Source organism: Protopterus annectens, chromosome 6.part0 (assembly GCF_019279795.1).
Source record: "Protopterus annectens isolate FY-2018-M chromosome 6.part0, PAN1.0, whole genome shotgun sequence".
In the NCBI taxonomy this organism is placed as follows: Eukaryota; Metazoa; Chordata; order Ceratodontiformes; family Protopteridae; genus Protopterus; species Protopterus annectens.
Window position 1 is genome coordinate 168,448,157 of NC_056737.1, and position 18,157 is coordinate 168,466,313.

At 37.7% G+C, this 18,157-nt stretch overlaps 1 protein-coding gene across 1 annotated transcript in view; it reads left to right on the top strand.

The window, feature by feature from the left end:
* Nucleotides 1–18,157, top strand: part of LOC122804053 (extracellular calcium-sensing receptor-like) — a 245,218-nt gene that overhangs the window by 119,400 nt on the left and 107,661 nt on the right. Inside the window, exon 4 of the mRNA XM_044073726.1 lies at nucleotides 12,728–12,851. Coding sequence (XP_043929661.1) covers nucleotides 12,728–12,851 — 124 coding nt within the window. The remainder of the gene's footprint in view (nucleotides 1–12,727; nucleotides 12,852–18,157) is intronic.

Genomic DNA, 18,157 nt, shown 5'->3' on the forward strand with positions numbered 1-18,157 from the left:
AAGCCAATCAGGTTCAGAAGGCATAATCTGCCTTTCACAAACCAGAACTGGGAGGGATTCAGAGTTTGGAGGTTACTAATGTCTTTGTTTATGAGTTCCATGATGATATGTTCCATGGCCTTGAAGACCAGACTCATCAGGCTAACAGGGCGATAGTTCCCAGGATCAGTGGTGGCTCCCCCTTTGAGGAGTGGGATAATTGTTGCTGTGCACCATTCAGTGGGCACAAAGCCTGACCTGAGACTATGATTGAACATGGTGCTTAGGTAGGGAGCCAGTTCGTTCTGAAGTTTGTGTAAAACTCAGCCTGGGATGTTGTCCGGTCCCATGGATGCTGTATTTTTAGTTTTAGAGAGTACAGCTTTTACCTACATAGATGTGATTACAGGGACTCTGCATTCTTCCTGTATAGATATGGGCCCTTTGGGGGTGAGAGGGGGTAAAGTTAGCACTGAACCTATCTACCAGGATGTTGACAATATCAGTTGGTTCTGTAATTTTTGTGCCATTGTGCTGTAACTCATAGCAGATCTGGGTGTTGCCATTGAGATTCTTGACATAGCTATCGTATGTTTTGTGGCTGCCCTTAGAATCAGAAGTGATTTTGTTTTTGTAGCTTGCTTTGGAGGATCTTATAAGGGATCTCTGCTTCTTACTGAGGCTAACCAGGGAGCTCCTCCACTCATGGGATTTTACTCTCATTTGCAACAGTTTCTTCCTTCTGTTGTCGAGTTTGTTTATGGCAGGGGACCACCAGATTGTCTTCCTTTTTTTGGAGGATAGCATCTTGGTTATGTTTGGGATAGCACAATCCAGGCACTCGTGTAAGTGCTTATAGAGTGCATTTGTGTAAGTTTCAGCAGTCGTAACTGCATTGTCCATCTGCATGGGTGTCATGAAGTTCACCACTTCTGTCTTAAGAAGCATGAAGTTGGCTTTGGAGAAATGTTTTACCATGGTTTCCTTAATGGTGGGTGGGGGTGGGATGCAGATATCTAGAGTGATTAGCTTATGGTTGGATCTGACCAATGAGGAGTTGACTTCAGGTGTGGAACACCGGTCACTCATGTTGGTAATGACTAGGTCTAGGATATTGTTACCCCTGGAGGGGATGTGGATAAGCTGATCCAAGGCATTGTAATTTATGAATTCCAGAAAGCGTTGAGAGAAGGAGTTGGTACATGAGTAGTTTTCCCAGTTAATGGTGGGGTAGTTGAAATCGCCCATTATTAGGGTGTTTGGTTGAACCCTAATATTTTCCAGCATATCAAGATAAGAGGAGTGGGAATCCTGGGGGCTTGGTGGGGGATCTGTAGCAAGCTACAACTTGGATTGCAGTTTCGCCCAGAGTTAGTTGCACTTGGATAACCTTGGATGCATTATGCTGTGCAACTAGCCTGGAGGTGTGGATATCCTTAATGAATATGGACACACCTCTGCCTTTGTTGTTCTGGTTCAGGTTAGATGGCCTAAAAGTGTGGTATGAGTTATAGCTAGGTAATGCAGGGGTGCTCTCTAGAGCCTTGAATGAGGTTTCAGTCACTGCACAGATATCAATGTTCTCCATTTTAAGGAGTGCCTTGAGTGAGTGCATTTTCAGATTTAGACTTCTAGCATTGAGTAGCATTACCCTAAGTTTTTGCTTGCCTGTTCTTGTTATGGTGGTGAATTTGTCATTTGAACCTTGCCTAAAAAAGTTACTATAGGGGAGGCAAGACCCTTAGCCAGTATCCAGAATCCGAGGGGTGACATGTGCAGGCCATCTCAGGCAAAGCATCGTGGTCTGTCGACCATGTCATCCCAGGCAGGCAGATACTGGATCCCCTTTAAATAACACCAGAAGCTTAGCCAATTGTTGAAGTCAATCATTTTGTCCTTGTACTGTGGCATTCTGGGTGATGGCAGGATGCTACTCAGGGCTAGGGTCATACCTGCCTGGGCTACAAGATCGGAGAGCTCTTCCATTTCTCTTTTCATGTAGTCCAGGGAGGTGCATTTCAGGTCGTTCACACCAACATGGACAATGACAGAGTCATATTTGTACTTATTGTGGAGTAACCGGAGTGCGTGGGTTATGTGGCAGATTCTGGCACCCGACAGGCAGCTGACAGTAACCTTCTCCTTGTTTAGCATAGTGAGTGGGATATCAGTGTGTCTACTACAAAGTCACCTATGACTAGTGTGTTGGCTACATTGATTTGCCTTATGGTCTGTGGTTTTTTGGCACACTGAGTCTGTGGGCTATGTGTCATTTGGGTTGTGCTGGTGGGTGGAGGTTGCTTGAGTTTCTGCTTGGAAGGTCTCTGTTGCTTGAGCAGATTATTATTGAGAGCCTCCATTAATGTTTTTGTGTTTTTATGTGTGGATTTTGGTGGTGTAGGTTTAGTGGGACTTTGTGATGAGTGTGGTGTGGTGCAAGTGTTTACCTTCTCCTCTTGACTGTCAAGTTCAGTCTTGATTGGAGAGAGCTTTACCTCCAGTTTGGCTAAATAAGTGCATCTCTCACAGGTTGTGGTGTTGGGTGGTAGGAGGAGAGGGTTGTCTGTGTACATGAGGCAATTGCTACATTGCCTCAAGATGCCCAGATTCATCAGATAGACTAGAGAGAACACTGGGAGCTGATCCTTGTACATGCCTGAATAAAAAAATACTTTCCTCTAGACAAGTAAGTATAAGAGCTGTTTTTGTCTAAGCAAGTAAGGAAAGTAAGTACAAAAATGGTTTTCCTCTAGGCAAAGAGGAAGGTTGAGTGCTGTAGTAATTTGTAGCTTATTTCATGATAACAACAAGTTCTGAACAAGTGCTAAGCACGAATAATCATATTCAAGTGCTAAAACTAAGAATCTGTACATGGATCTTGTGTTAGATAGGCTACCTAGTGCTCATCACTCCCACTGATAAGCTGGAATGCTTTCCTCCAACACAGAAAAGCTTGGGGGGGCTCAGAAGCTTACAAACAGTCCTGGATACAGCAAATCTATATCAGGACTAGACGAGTTAGAGGAAAGGTGGGAAACAAGTGCAAATGTGGGCTTTTGAACCAGAAAGTTGAAAGAGATGTAAAAGCTGACAAACGGCCAACAAACTACAATTTCTGGGCCCAAAACCACTCTTGTGGTAGATAGGCTACGTAGTGTTTACCACTCCCACTGATAAGCTAGAAGGCTTTCTTCCAACACAGAAAGGTTTGGAGGGCTCAGAAACTTACAAACAGTCCTGGATACAGCATATCTGTATCTGGGCTAGACTAGTTACAGGAAAGGTGGGAAACAAGCGCAAATGCAGGCTTTTAAACCAGAAAGTTGAAAGAGATGGAAAAACTGCTCAAATGGCCAATAAACTACAATTTCTGGGCCAGAAACCACTCTTGTGGTAGATAGGCTACCTAGTGCTTTTCACTCCCACTAATAAGCTAGAAGGCTTCCCTACAACACAGAAAGGCTTTTGGGGCTCAGAAGCTTACAGCCAGTCCTGATTACAGCAAATCTGTATCTGGACTAGACTAGTTACAGGAAAGGCAGGAAACCAGCTTAGAATTTTTTTTTTTGTAAAGTGGAAAGGGAGAAAGGAGAAACAGAAGATAATTCAAAATTAAGGACCTAAGTGGCTTGCCCTTCACAGATGTTCTCTCTGTATAGGTAGAATGAGCTACTGACACTAGACTGGAATAGAACTGGGATAGAGCTAAACAGATGGGACTGGTAGGAGTGTCTGAAGTCAAAATATAATCTCACTGTACTCGATTGAGTGAGCAAATGAGACAGACCCAGGAGGAGTGTTCAAACACAAATTTACAGGAGGGGCGGGCAATTCCAAAGCCACCAAGATTAATACCAAAACAAGAACAGGCAGGGAGGGTGTGAAACAAACTGCAGAGAGAGAGAGAGAGACCACAGTATTTTATGAAACAATTAAATAGAAAAATAAATAACTACAGAGAGACACAGACTACAATATTCAATGAAACAATTACATAGGCAGAAAAATAAAATGCAGTAAAATCTTTAACACTGCAAGTTTGTACTTAACTCAGCTAGTAATGCAGTTGATTGTAGGTATGTAGCAGAAGCCAAACTCAGACATTGAGCAGTAATAAATTCAAAGATATGTGACTAACACTTATAAATACAGAGAAACCCTCTAGGCTAAGAGTTTAACACTGAATATCAAAGGTGACAGTCAAAACCATGGTAGACTATCCTCTGCACCAAAACTGGCAGCTCAGCCTGGGTGACAACTCCTCCTCCACCACCGCTCCCAGAGGATGGCCTGTCCCTGTCCCATGGAGCTGTACTACCCAACACCACAGGTAGTGCAGGGGCAGCAGAGGGAGCACCAACAGCCTGGGTCCCAGATGTGCTGGGACCTGGTGCCATGGCCAGATGAGGCAGGGTAGGCGGATCAGTCAGAACTGGCCTACCTTGATGTGCTGTGGTAAATGAGGTATAGCAGTAAGTTAAGATTAGTAATAACCACCATTGTTAGTATTAACAGAATGGAACATCATATTCATTAATCCAAATACATATTAATGTATATTATGCGTAACACAACATTAACATAACTGTCAGTATGTTAACAGCATGCCAGTAAGAATTAAATCATAAGGCCATCAAAACAGTTAGTTTAACAAAATATGTTAATATTGAATCATGGTAAAACATAACAATAATAAATCACATTTTACCAAAATATAGTTAGTTTAACAAAATATGATAATATTAAATCATAATAATATATAACAATAAAAAATAAATGAAGATAAGGGTTGGCGAGAGAGAGAGAGAGAGAAAGATATCCCATCACTGACAATGCAGACTATATCCTTGAAAACACTGACAATAAATACTCTACAGGTATGTAGTGTCAGTTTTGAGTACAGTGACTACAATTCTCCTATAGGTGATGCAGCACACACATACCTCTGAAGCTGTTAGCATGGGTCATTATGGGCCAAGCGATAACAAATGCAGGTACACAGCTACAAAGAACACTTTCACATAATGTGGACTTCTATAACTACCAAGTTGCTCTGTAAGCAGATTTGGTAATACATTGCATTCCAGGTAATCATTTTTCTGGTAATCCTGTGACAGACAGATTAGGAGGCAGTTTTAATTACATTACAAGAAATCGTGACACTTGAGAGGCATGTTTTTGTACAGTAAATAAACTAGACATCCATCATGCCTTAGTTGGCAGGCATGGGAATAGAACCCAATAGCTGTGACTGCAGGGGACATCTGTAATTATGTAACAACTGACTGCAGCAACTTAGTACAGACGTGCAAGGAATACAGCCGTACCGGAAATATTTAGACAGATTTATTTAAGAATCAACAATGCTGTTTAGCACTTTATTGATATTGCTGATGTGTCTGTGAAATGTAAACACAATCATATCTGCTCATAACATGGGCTACCTCAACAATATACTTTTTGTTCCTGGAGTGGGAGAAAATGAGAGCTTTATGTGACTGAATTTGTTTTACATTCTAGAACTATTACAGTGTTAGAATTGACTGCAGTGACAGTACAACACATATGCATGGAACACAGCTGTACTGCATTTATTAAAACAGATTTCTTTAGGAATCAACAGTACTGCTTAACACTTTATTTGTATTGCTGATAAGTGTCTGTGAAATATAAACACACAATCATATCTGCTCATTACATGGGCTACCTCAACCATATACCTTTTGTTCGTGGAGTGGGAGAAAATTAAAGCATTATGTGACTGATATTGGCCTGGAGACAACTTTGGATCATACTATGAGTTCAGCAATACATGTTACAGGACATTTGTTTTGCATTCTAAAACTTTTACAGTGTTTTACTTGACTGTAGTGACAGTAGTACACACATCCCTGGCATACAGCCGCACTGCATTTATTAAAACAGATTTCTTTAGGAATCAACAATGCTGCTTAACACTTTATTGGTATTACTGATAAATGTTTGTGAAGTCCACAAACAATATCTGCCCAGAGACTGGGCTACCTCACCCATATACCTTTGTTACCTGGAGTAGGAAGAACAGAAAGCATTATGTGACTGATATTGGCCTGGAGACAGTGTTACATTTAACTGCAGCAACCTTACCATAGACAAGTTATGCATACAGCTCTACTGGAATGGTTATGACAACACTATTCTGCTGTACAACATTTTGCTTACTGTTATTGGCATTGTTTATAGTTTATTGCAAAACAGTTGTTATTGTTCATTTATTGCACTACAACTCTAATTGCCCATTAATTGTACTACAGTTCTACTTGCCTATTTATTGCACTACAGTTTTTATTGTGTATACTTTACTGCAGTAAATGGTTTAATCTTTCTTGTTTATTGCACTACAGTTAGCATAATAAATCTGTACTTACCACACTCACTGTACAACCTGGTCAGGCACCTGGCATGGGACTCAACATTGTGAGCCCTCTCAGCTGCAGCTGTTGGAAAAGAAGCACACTATTATGCATACCAGTTTTGCAGACATTCAGCTTACAGTTTGATAAAACAGTGGAAAGCAGCCTTATATATCTGTGGGGCATTCCCAGCTCATGCCTCTTGGACCCAGGTGTCCAAGGTTACCCCCTTTCTTCTCTTCAGGTCATCATAATGGTAATGACACTGCTCACCAGTGCAGGGGTTACCAGTAGCACTGGTAGGTACCCTGACCAACCAGTCTCAGGCCTCCGCCTTATATTCCAAGTGCTGGAAACCACCATACATCAGCCTGGATTCATATTTTATACTAGGAGTCCAACAATGACCCTGGACTGCTGAACACCCCATCTTTGTGCCAAAAAGCATGCACCCCCTCCAACACCACCTGGCATATCTGCAGATAATCAGACTCCAAAATATGGTGCAGAAGTCCCGCCTATTGTGCCTAATACAGACTGTTTTCCCACCCTTACACGTCATTGATCAACATTCAAAAAAGTGCTGTGTCTCTTAGCAGTGCACAGGCCAGCTAAGTAGCATGAAAACTCACACAACCGAGGTTTTAGCTAAGCTTAGCACCATGCAAATAACAGTAGCCATTAGTATGTTTAAGCAGTGCTCAGCACAGTGCAGGAGTGCCATATTATACAAATTTGTTTTTAAAATAAAACATATGTAATAAATTAAATTACAGACAACTTATGGCTGCTATGGACTCGAACTCAGGACCTACGAAGCATTAGGCTGTCACTCTAACCCATTTAGCTGCTTGGATATTATGAAAACTCATATACCTTCACATGTACTACTGGCCTACCTGTTAGTATTGCTGAGCACCACACTGTGCCACACAAACACACTTAAACAGACTCAGAAAGAAATAATTACATCCAGTTTCCATTTTTAGATGTCTGGCAGTTGTTGGCTAGGTATGTATGAGCATTGCTTAGCTCTGTGGTGCTCTGCTTTCTGTCGCACAAACAGCAATTTAAAAAAAATAATTTAATGTAATTAATTCCATCCATTTTCTATTTTTAGATGTGTATCAGGTGTCAGTTGTCTATATATGAGCACAACTTGGCAAACATACAGAGATGGAAAAACAAATAATTCATAAAAATAAAATATTACACATTTGAAACAATTCACAGCATTTCAACAGTAGTGGGAAGCATTACAAAGAGCCTTACCATGTACATAACATCGGACCAGGCATCCACAACCATGGGTAGCCTCTACATTTCTCCCTACACAGATTCAATATCCCTGTTCCTATATTCTCCCTCAGCAGCATGCCATGATTAATATGCATGACATGCTGCCAAGGAGGAACCGTGGTTATGTGCACAGATACATTCCGTGTAGGCTCTACATGGTGCCTACACAGATTTTATTAAATCCTGGGGAGCATCTTTTATGTCTACCTGTGCTACCACCACCTCAGGCAGATAGGAGTCTCCATTTAAAGATGACACACTCAGAAGTGCAGCACCCCTTATACTGCACTGCAGTGTTAGGACTCAATCCTCATGCTGTGGGAATAGAATTCACTGTCTTCTGCACTAAAGGTGAGTGTGCTATCTATCCCATGAAACAATACTTTGCAATGAGTTTGAGTTATCAATAATATAGATAGGAAATATGCTTGCCAACCTTCATCCCATTAACAGTTAAGCTGGTGAAAAACTGAGTACCTGCAATTCCTTACAAAATTGCAATTATAATAGCTTTTGCTAGAGCTCTGTCTCATAAGATTTTTCATTATTTGACTTATTCTTTCAATTTTTAATTAGGCTGAAGATAGGCCTTGGTGTTACATGTCAGAATGCCCCTTATGCATAAGAACATCAGGAATACATTAGAAATGTGACTACTAAAAGTTAGTCAATGCTTAGCAGTGTAAAAGTTCAACAGCTTCTAACTAGTTTTCTCCCCTTCTCCAAACCAAAATGACCAGAGAACAGTTTTTATAGAAGCAGGGTCTGTAGAAACGTCTACAGCATGGAGGGTTACACCCCCCAAACACACAAAAAGACAATTTTTAAAAACATTAGATCTCAGCATTGTGAAGCATCAGCATTTAATGGATCACAATTTCAAAGTATATATAAGATTATTGAGTATTCCCTGTCAGAAGACAGTGGACTTTAATGCATTAACTACACATGAACTCACTGTGCTTGTTGATTTGATTTCCAATTGGCTCCACAGATGATCTAGTACTGGGTATTCTAACATTTCTTCCCTATGATTTCATCACAATGTGCACTGTGGAAACACAGCTCTGTACTAGAAGTTGTATCTAGCTGATATCCCTGACCAAAAGATTACGCCCTTGCATTTCTTTATACTTCAGTATTTTCAAATGTGATACATTGATCCTCACAAGCATTTGACTTCTTGGATAATTGGGAAGAATTATTTTGTTATCTTGGAACCTCAAGTCTTGCAATTTACTGAAAGGAAAATAACACTGAATATAATATCTTAATGATGATATATGTGTTATTCCATATATTCATAAATATAAATGTGCTAAAACTCTTTGTTAAATAAACCATATGTATAATGTTATATAAAAACTTATAAAAGCAAACGTGCAATAAATATGGCTTCCTTTCCCAATACTTTCACTGATATTAATGTTAACACACTATTAATAGACAATTTATCATTTAAAACTGATAGGTGTATTGCACCCAGAAGGAGCTGCTAATGCATTTCTCTATAGCCAAAGTCAGCTTCATAGTCATGCCTCTAATAAACTTTTTTAAAACAAAAAAAAAAACAAATATATATATATATATATATATATATATATATATATATATATATATCATCCTTAAACATTTAGATACTTGTTCAAAGCATTATTTTGTTCAATGTTCCTAATAGCAAAGATAATTTCATATATTCTAGCTCTTAGTGCAAGTTTGGTCTTTCCTCCATAAAAGGCGTGACCAGTCAAGCAGGTAGCTATCTACGTTTGTGGCCAAATTCCATAGGAAGTGCTCTCGGTGAAAGTCTGTCCTGATTCAAAAAGATTTCCTCCTAGTATAAGTGACTTACTTCGGTGTAAAGCCTATCTATAAACAAGCTTACTAAAGGGACCAGATTCCTAAACACCTGCTATCATGCTACTCTCAGTGTAAATGATCACTTACACTGATAGCAAGTCTTTTGGAATTGTGGCCTTGTTGTTGCAGTCTTGCTTATTATTTTTTGATATTACTCTTGGAAAAGCAGACAGTTTAATATCGGTGGAATCCAAGAAAAACCAGCATTAGAGGCATGCCCCACATTTATTCATGTCTATTGGATAAAAGAATGGAAGTATTACTTCTTACCCTTGTTTCAGAATAAGATTTTAAATTCTTACCACTCTTAAATGTGATCTGGGAAGCCTCGCCTTGGCTTTTCACCAAGTCAAACAGATGAAAAATGTTTTTTTCAAATTTTTGTCAAATATCGGTCTTGATTTCATTAGTGCTAAATGGGATAATAATTGCCCTGGAATAAACATTTGCAAAAACTGTCTTGATTTCCTTTATAGAAGGATAGTTGAAAATTTTCTAAAATGTAATACTAGCTATTAATATTTCTGCTCCAAATTCATCTACAAGTGGCTTTGCATAGCCCTCTTCCATGAACACATACTTATATTTAGAGTAAAGCAAAATGTTTTAATGAATGTTTTAGTATATGTTTGGATATATTAATAGTTTAATAGGGTTGAGTGATGTTGTGAACAAAATATTTGTGATGATAGTTTTTTTGATAGTTTTAGTGTAGTGAATGTTATATCTTTAAAAGGTTCATTTGAAGTCATGTGATTCAATTATGTGTTCTTTAAAAAGGTGTGCTTTTTTGCTTTGTATGTACACCTGAAGAAGCTCAATGTGAAAGTGCTTGTGTTGCAATAAAGACGGTACTGTTGTAACTGTTACCTGAAGTTACATTATTCTTTGATCGTGGAGCCTATCCTCAGCACTTTTTTGGATTTACATACTTATATTTAGTTAATCCATAATTAAGTAATGATCAATAGGTAGTGAGAGACCTGGTTACTTGGGTGGATAGCTTCCTCATGTTTGACCATCACATTCAATGATGGTAAGGAGATCCTTTTACCTTGCACAGGTCACAGCAAAAGGTATCTAACCCAGATCAGAAGCAGTCATAATCTCTTTGTACTCTGCACTGATTGGACTTATGGCTGATTGCAGTGCCCTCTTTGTCATGCACCTTACAAAGCATATCAAGCAATTTGGGAGCCCCCTGAAGTTTTTAAAAAAGTGATCATGGACTTAAAGGACCTGAGCTACCAAAAGTGACTGGAAGCTGTATCTCTATATTCAGTGCCATATAAACTTTTTAGAGAAATATGTGCCTTGTTTATGGGGGCTGTAAGGGAACCAGTAGTCTAGGAACTCTTATACTTCAAAAAAAAAAAAAATAAAATAAAGCTATCCTACTACTACTAGGGCAAGAGATCTAAGGCTATTCCAACAAAGGAATAAGGCAAGATGGAGGGAAAAATTTGTCATGCAATACCTACCTTTCTCTGGAACAAACGTCCTCTCCAAGTTAAGCAGTGTGACATACTGTCTGCCTTTAAAACAGAGCTGAACAACTGAATCAGTATTCTTAAATTCACCTCTAGTATGACTGGCCTGGCCTGCTTTAAAAAGTGAGGCAAGGACTACAAAGACTACTGGCAGTTGTCTTGTAACTCCAATGATCCTAGGAATTCAAATGATAGCACAACATTTTAGAGTAAAATCCACATTTGGCTAGGAAGAATCCAAACTGTAAATTAAGACACTGATTGGAAAACATGTATGGTAATTATAGTAAAATGCTTTTTTAAACAAATCTCTGTCAATAACAAAGTAGTAGTGCGCAAATTAAAATATGAATGTGTTATGATAATTAAGTTCCCTGATTGTTCCTGAGTCTCTCATCTTGAGGTTGAAGTTTGCCTCAGTCATCAGATGAAATCATCGACATGTTCAGAATGAAACATAGATCCAAAACAGGGTTTTCTCAGTAAAAAACAATATAAAGCTGACGATATATAATAGAAGATATTTCAGGGTTCATCTCCCATATTCCCTTATTGTATGCTATCAGTTCAGTGTGCACAAAAGTTCTGCTCAGTGAAATCGTTTCACTGGTTTCTATTTCTTGTACTTATCATTCGTTTCCATGGATAGATTGCTGCCAGCAACCTGTCTTAGAAACATGCTTTGCAAAGGACTGCCAGTCAGATATAGTTATCAGCCCTCAACAGGCTGGCAGTAGCAATACACAAACTAGATGTGATAGGAAATGAGGTCAAGTTACTAATCACTTAAAAGTGGCAAGAAAAACTATGGATGGCCCGATACAATGTTATCCTTACATAGGGTGATGGATGAAATGATAATGTCTTTTTCCAAAAACATTTACTGTCTTAACCAGTGAAATGAGTATACAACTGGAAAAAAGGCTAATAACCAATTGGCATGACAAAGTAGGAATCAGATATATTTGCATTATTGTAGAAGTCTGAGATCTAGAAAATGTACTTAGATTGTTTTATTATATTGTGTTTTAGGCAAGGAACCATATTGAGCATTATGCAGTTATATTTTTTCATTATATTACCCTGCAAGTGATGCAATCAAATGAAATATACATTTCTGTGATCCACATGTCAATCTGATGTCTTCCACCTTGTGATATGCTTATGGCCCGAATGGTACCCACATGTCGTAACTGTCATTTAACCATCACATGAGCTATTCTTGACCTATTAGGCTGCACTGTAGGGGTTGCTGACCACCCACATTCATACATGCAAAATGACAGCCCAGAGGAGATGGATGTTAAGGCAGAATCAGAGAGAAAGGAATGTGCTGAGCAATAAGCTCCTGGGAGATCTGATGAATGTTTTATACCACAGGCATAAGAAAAAGAAGGAATCATTTCTTTCTCATGAACAATGGTCTTCTCTTCTGCTATTGGTCTGCAGACATGGATTCAGACAAATGGACAATAGAAGAAAAGTTTGTTTGATGTCAGTTTTATTTCAAATGTTTTGCTAGCAATGGCATATAAGTGATTACAATTCACTTCCAGTTACAGTATTAAGTAATACAATTTTGTGTGTGTGTGTGTGTGTGTGTGTGTGTGTGTGTGTGTGTGTGTGTGTGTGTGTGTGTGTGTGTGTATATATATATATATATATATATATATATATATATATCACAATTCATATTTTTTTATTTAGATCCCTCGCTCGTTGTGCAGTGAAAGTTGTTCTGCAGGCTACAGAAAAGCACCTCAGACAGGACAGCCAGTTTGCTGTTTCAGCTGTGTCATGTGTTTTCAGGGAGAAATTTCCAACCAAACTGGTGAGAAAAACATTACATTAAGCAACGTATGTTATAAAAGATTCAACTCACCGTTGTTATGGAGGAATTTTATACTTTCCCTGCCATTTTACAAAATATGTTAGTCTGACAGAGAATTAATGTCAGTAAATCAGAGCTGATGTACTAGAAAAATCAGTTTTACAGCCAGTAGACATTAGACCTTGGATCCCATCCAGTGATTAATATAGATATTATTCTAGATTTTGAATAAGGAATTTTACTGGAAAGGAGAGGAAGATGCATTGATTTTTTCTGATGGCTGGACTTTTGACATGGTTGTCCACATCTGTTTTATATGTGTATACACACACACACACACACACACACACACACACACACACACACACACACACACACACACACACACACACACACACACACACACACACACACACACAGGTGTGTGTATGTATATATATATATATATATATATATATATATATATATATATATTTATTTATGGGTCTACTTCATTTCACTGAAAGCTTTTTTCACTGAAAACTCATTTGACTGAAATTCATTTTGTTGAAAGTTATATATGACCTTTTCCCCACTGTAGTGCAATCCTGGAGTTAGTATATAAAGTAAGGGAGGGTGTGGGGGACACATCCCGCCACATTTTGGGGCATGGGGGCATAGCCTCCCACATAGTTTGGTTATATATTGTCTTCTGGAAATATTCATTGGACTTGTAAGTATCCATGTCTATGGTTTAAAACATTTAAAATAGGTGGGGAGCTACACCCCCCCACTACCCCCAATGTGGGAGGGCGTGCACCCCACACACCCCCTTACTTTATGTACTAACTCCAGGATTGCTCTACAGTGGGGAAAAGGCCATATATAACTTTCAACAAAATGAGTTTCAGTCAAATGAGTTTTCAGTGACTTGAGCTTTCAGGGAATTGTGGGCAGACAACTGAGTTTCAGTAAAATGAGCTTTCAGTGAAATGAAGTAGACCCATGTAAGGATATATATATATATATATATATATATATATATATATATATATATATATATATATATATATATATATATATATATATATATATATATATATATATATATATATATATATATATATATATATATAGGGTCTATATTAGAACATGTTTCAGAACTTCGAATGCTTTAATATTGACACCTAATAGGGAATGAATTCGGTTGTCCATTCCTGTCACTTTGCTATTTTCAGCTCTGTGCTGGAAAGTTATGGTAGGGTTCAGGTAAGTGTGCAATTGTGTGGACGTGAGGGTTAGGGTGGGATAGTTGAGTTAGGGTTAGGGCGCGGGTCAGGAAAGTGTGCGAATGTGTGGATGTGAGGGTTAGGGTGGGATAGGTGAGTTAGGGTTAGGGCGCAGGTGAAGTGTGTGTGTGATAGTGACGGACCTTAGGGTTAGGGTTTGGGTTAAGGTAAGTGGGTAGATAGTGGTGTATGTACAGTTTAGTGTAGGTTTAGATGTAAGATTTTAGGTGTATGTATGTGGATTGCTGTTTGTTTGGTATATTTGTGTTGTGTGTATGTGTCTTGGAACAGCAAATTTTTTCCCTAGGAAAAAAATTGATGTTCTAAATTTTCGGTTTTATCGATTTTCGGTTACTAGGTGTCGATATTAGAACATTCGAAGTTCTGAAACTTCAATGTTTTAATATAGATCCATATATATATATATATATATATATATATATATATATATATATATATATATATGGATTCACTTTATAATCTCGAAATACTGAAATGTCAAATTTCAGCATCTCGAGACTATAAACACAAACTCTTAAAATATCACATAAAAAAACATCGAAAGTTGAAATATCGAACGTTGGTTTCAGTGCTTGAAATATCGAATGTTGGTTTCAGTGCAAAAAAATACAATGGATACAATGGATAACACGTCTGTAACTTAGGAGCTGTGTATCACACTTTCAGCTCACAAAAGGGCAGGTATGTTCTTATACTGGATGGTTATGTTATGAATCGGGAAAATGTAGTGCAAGAAAAGACATACTGGTGCTGCAAGTGGAAACAATCCCTGAAGTGCAGAGGAAGAGCCATCACTGTAAGTGTTCTGGATGGTGAGAAATTGTTGAAAACCGTGCAACACACACATGGAGGTGATCCAAGTGAGACAGAGAAGTATAGGGTGTGTGATGAGATAAGAGTACATTCTAAAGTGTCCCGTGATAACCCTTGTATTGTAGTTGATGATGTATTAGCGTCAACATCTGCTGACATAACACCAAGCCTCCCCACATGTAAAGCTCTTATTCAGCATGTAGGTAGGGTTCGGAGAAAGAATGTTAAAGCAGATAAGCTATGTAGCATAAATGATATAAAGATCTCTGATTATCCTATGAAGTCTGGCCCTTTCAGAAGTAAAACTATGTCTGATAACACTACTGATACAACTGTTGTTGTTTTTAGTACACATCAAAACCTGTTTGATCTTAGCACTGCTACGATTTGGCTGGTAGATGGCACATATTTCTATAAGGGGATTATGTGCTGTCAGTTATACAGCATTCATGGACTGGTGCATTATGGTGGTTTCCATAAAAGTGTACCATTACTGTTCTGCCTAATGATGAAAAAAACAATAAAGTCCTATAACTTTATGTGACATTGTGTTCTAAACTTGCTAGATGAGGAAGGATTCGAATTACACCTTAAGTACGTTTTAAGTGACTTTGAAATTGTGGCAAAAAGAAGTGTGAATATGAATCTGCAAGGTGTTGTGTCCAAGGGATGCCTGTTTCACTTTGGGCAGAATATTTGGAGGAAAGTGCAGCAGTTGGGTCTTTCACACTTGTATAATACTAATATGAGTTTCCAACTGCATGTTAAGTGTCTAGTAGCATTAGCATTTGTACCCGAAAATGATGTGCTGTCATGTTTTATGGATGTTAAGGACATGTTTCCTGCAGAAGGGAAATCTTTATTGCAGTACTTCTCCGATTGGTACGTTCTAGGCAAGTTATGGAAGTTTTGCACTAGAACTACAGGATTTTCCCGTTTTCCACCCTTATTTCCAGTGTCATTCTGGAATGTTAATGACTTAAATGCACTGTTCTTGCCTCGTACCCAAAATAGCATGGAAGCTTGGCACCGTAGATTAAAGGCACCACTGGATCAATGTGCCTATGATTTGAATGTCTTTATAACTGTATTAGCCAGAGAACAGGACAGAGTTGAGGAACTATGAATCAGAATGACTTGCGGAGCTCCATCTTCTCTTAAGAGGTGAAATGTTGTACAACGGCATACACAGTTTGAGAATGTGCTGAGAAATAGGGATATGTATTCACCAACCCAATTCCTTATGGCTATTGCAAGATTGTTAAAAATGTAAGTGTAGCATTATATGTGCTACATGTCATTCGCATGTTTATTTTGATTATTATCCTTTGTCTACACTATGTCATGACAGCCTTGCCTTTATTTTGAGGAATGCCGTTAAAGTGGGGCAACTTAAAGTATGAGATAAGCTAGGAGCTTCGAAGCATCAACATAGTTTGGCAGTACAGGTGTATGTATTGGGCTGTTATACCAGATATTATGGACACCTATATTGGTTCCACTTTCTGGGTTGCTTTTATTCATGGACGAGGATTTTGTACGTGGAGTTTGTTTGTTTTGCACCGCAATGTACGGATGTACATGTTATATGTGGACCTTTCATTTCTGATATTGTACTATGATTACTGACTGTATTAAAAATATTTTTTCAGTTTTCGACATTCTGATGATGTCGTGTACAGTGTTAACCCATTGGATAGCTGTTAATGTTAACCTGTTGGATAGCTGTTAACTAAGTTGTTGGATGTTATGTTTATTTTTGACATTATGACAGGTGATTTTGTTGTTTTTAAGTTTGGTGATGGGTGATTTTGTTGTTTTTAACTTCGGTTATCTACAGTTCGTTGTTTTTGCTGTTCGATGTTTTCAATTTTCAACTTTATAGTCTTGAGATACTGAAATTTGACATTTCAGTATTTCGAGATTATAAAGTGAATCCATATATATATATATATATATATATATATATATATATATATATATATATATATATATATATATATATATATATATATATATACAGTATGTGTATATCTATATATCTATATCTATCTATATATCTATATATATATATATATATATATATATATCTATATCTATATATATATATATATATATATATATATATATATATATATATATCTATATGTCAAAATAACAAATGAGCATAACCTTGAGTTGCAAAATTGCGAGATGGAAATGAAGAAAGTTTATAGTCACGAACATCCAGATCGTCGTAAATTTTCCCAGATATGTAAACAATCGGCCAGAAAAACTTAAAAACCAAACCAGAGCAGATAAAACCCACCCAAGTGGGGTGGGCTTTACCCCCATACTTCCATGTAGAGGCTTCACCCCCACACCTCCAATGTGGGGGACTGCACCCCTGGCAACCCCCCAGATAAATATTCCAAATCTGAGATCACATGACAATAAAGAAAAAGGCTGAGTTCATCACAACTACCAACTGACTCTTTTCACTGCTAAAATGTATGATGATCTGGATAATTGTGAATGCAAAGTTTCTTTGTTTCCACCTCACCGATTTGCAACTTGCCTTTATGGTAGTTCATTATTTTGACATAGATCCATATATTGGACATATTGTTTATAGTGTTTATGAGATGTCTGTATATTAGTTTCAGTGGTACTGAAACAGCTTCACAGTGCATATCTGCATATCTGTTTTAGTTGATATTTATAAGAAACTATTTGCTGTGTACATGATATTCATAAGACCCTGGAATTTTATGCTACAAAGTAACTCTGCCACCAGGTCACAAAATTTGTTTTATTGAACATGTAAATCTACAAATCAGTTTAGTGCTTTCATCTCAAACCCAGGGCTTCTTCAGAACAATCAAACAAATGTGTTGTTCATCTTAAATTCATTTTGTGACATATTGACATCATCATTCTTAAAATTAAAGTACAAATTTAAAGATCCAATGCATTATTTAAGCACAGTTCAAACTCTACCCATGGAAACTTTTTTTTTTTCATTTTACTTATACATATTGTGTAATTTAAAAATCTTAAAAGTCTACTGTATGTTTTTTATACCATATAGGATTTCATTTTTAATATACTACCTAATGAAACCATATCATTTAATTCTGGGTGGTTACAAGCATTGAGCATAATTTTCCACTTTAACTCAGTTAGTTCAATAAGATCATTCTAAGCCCTCGTCTTAGGTAGTAT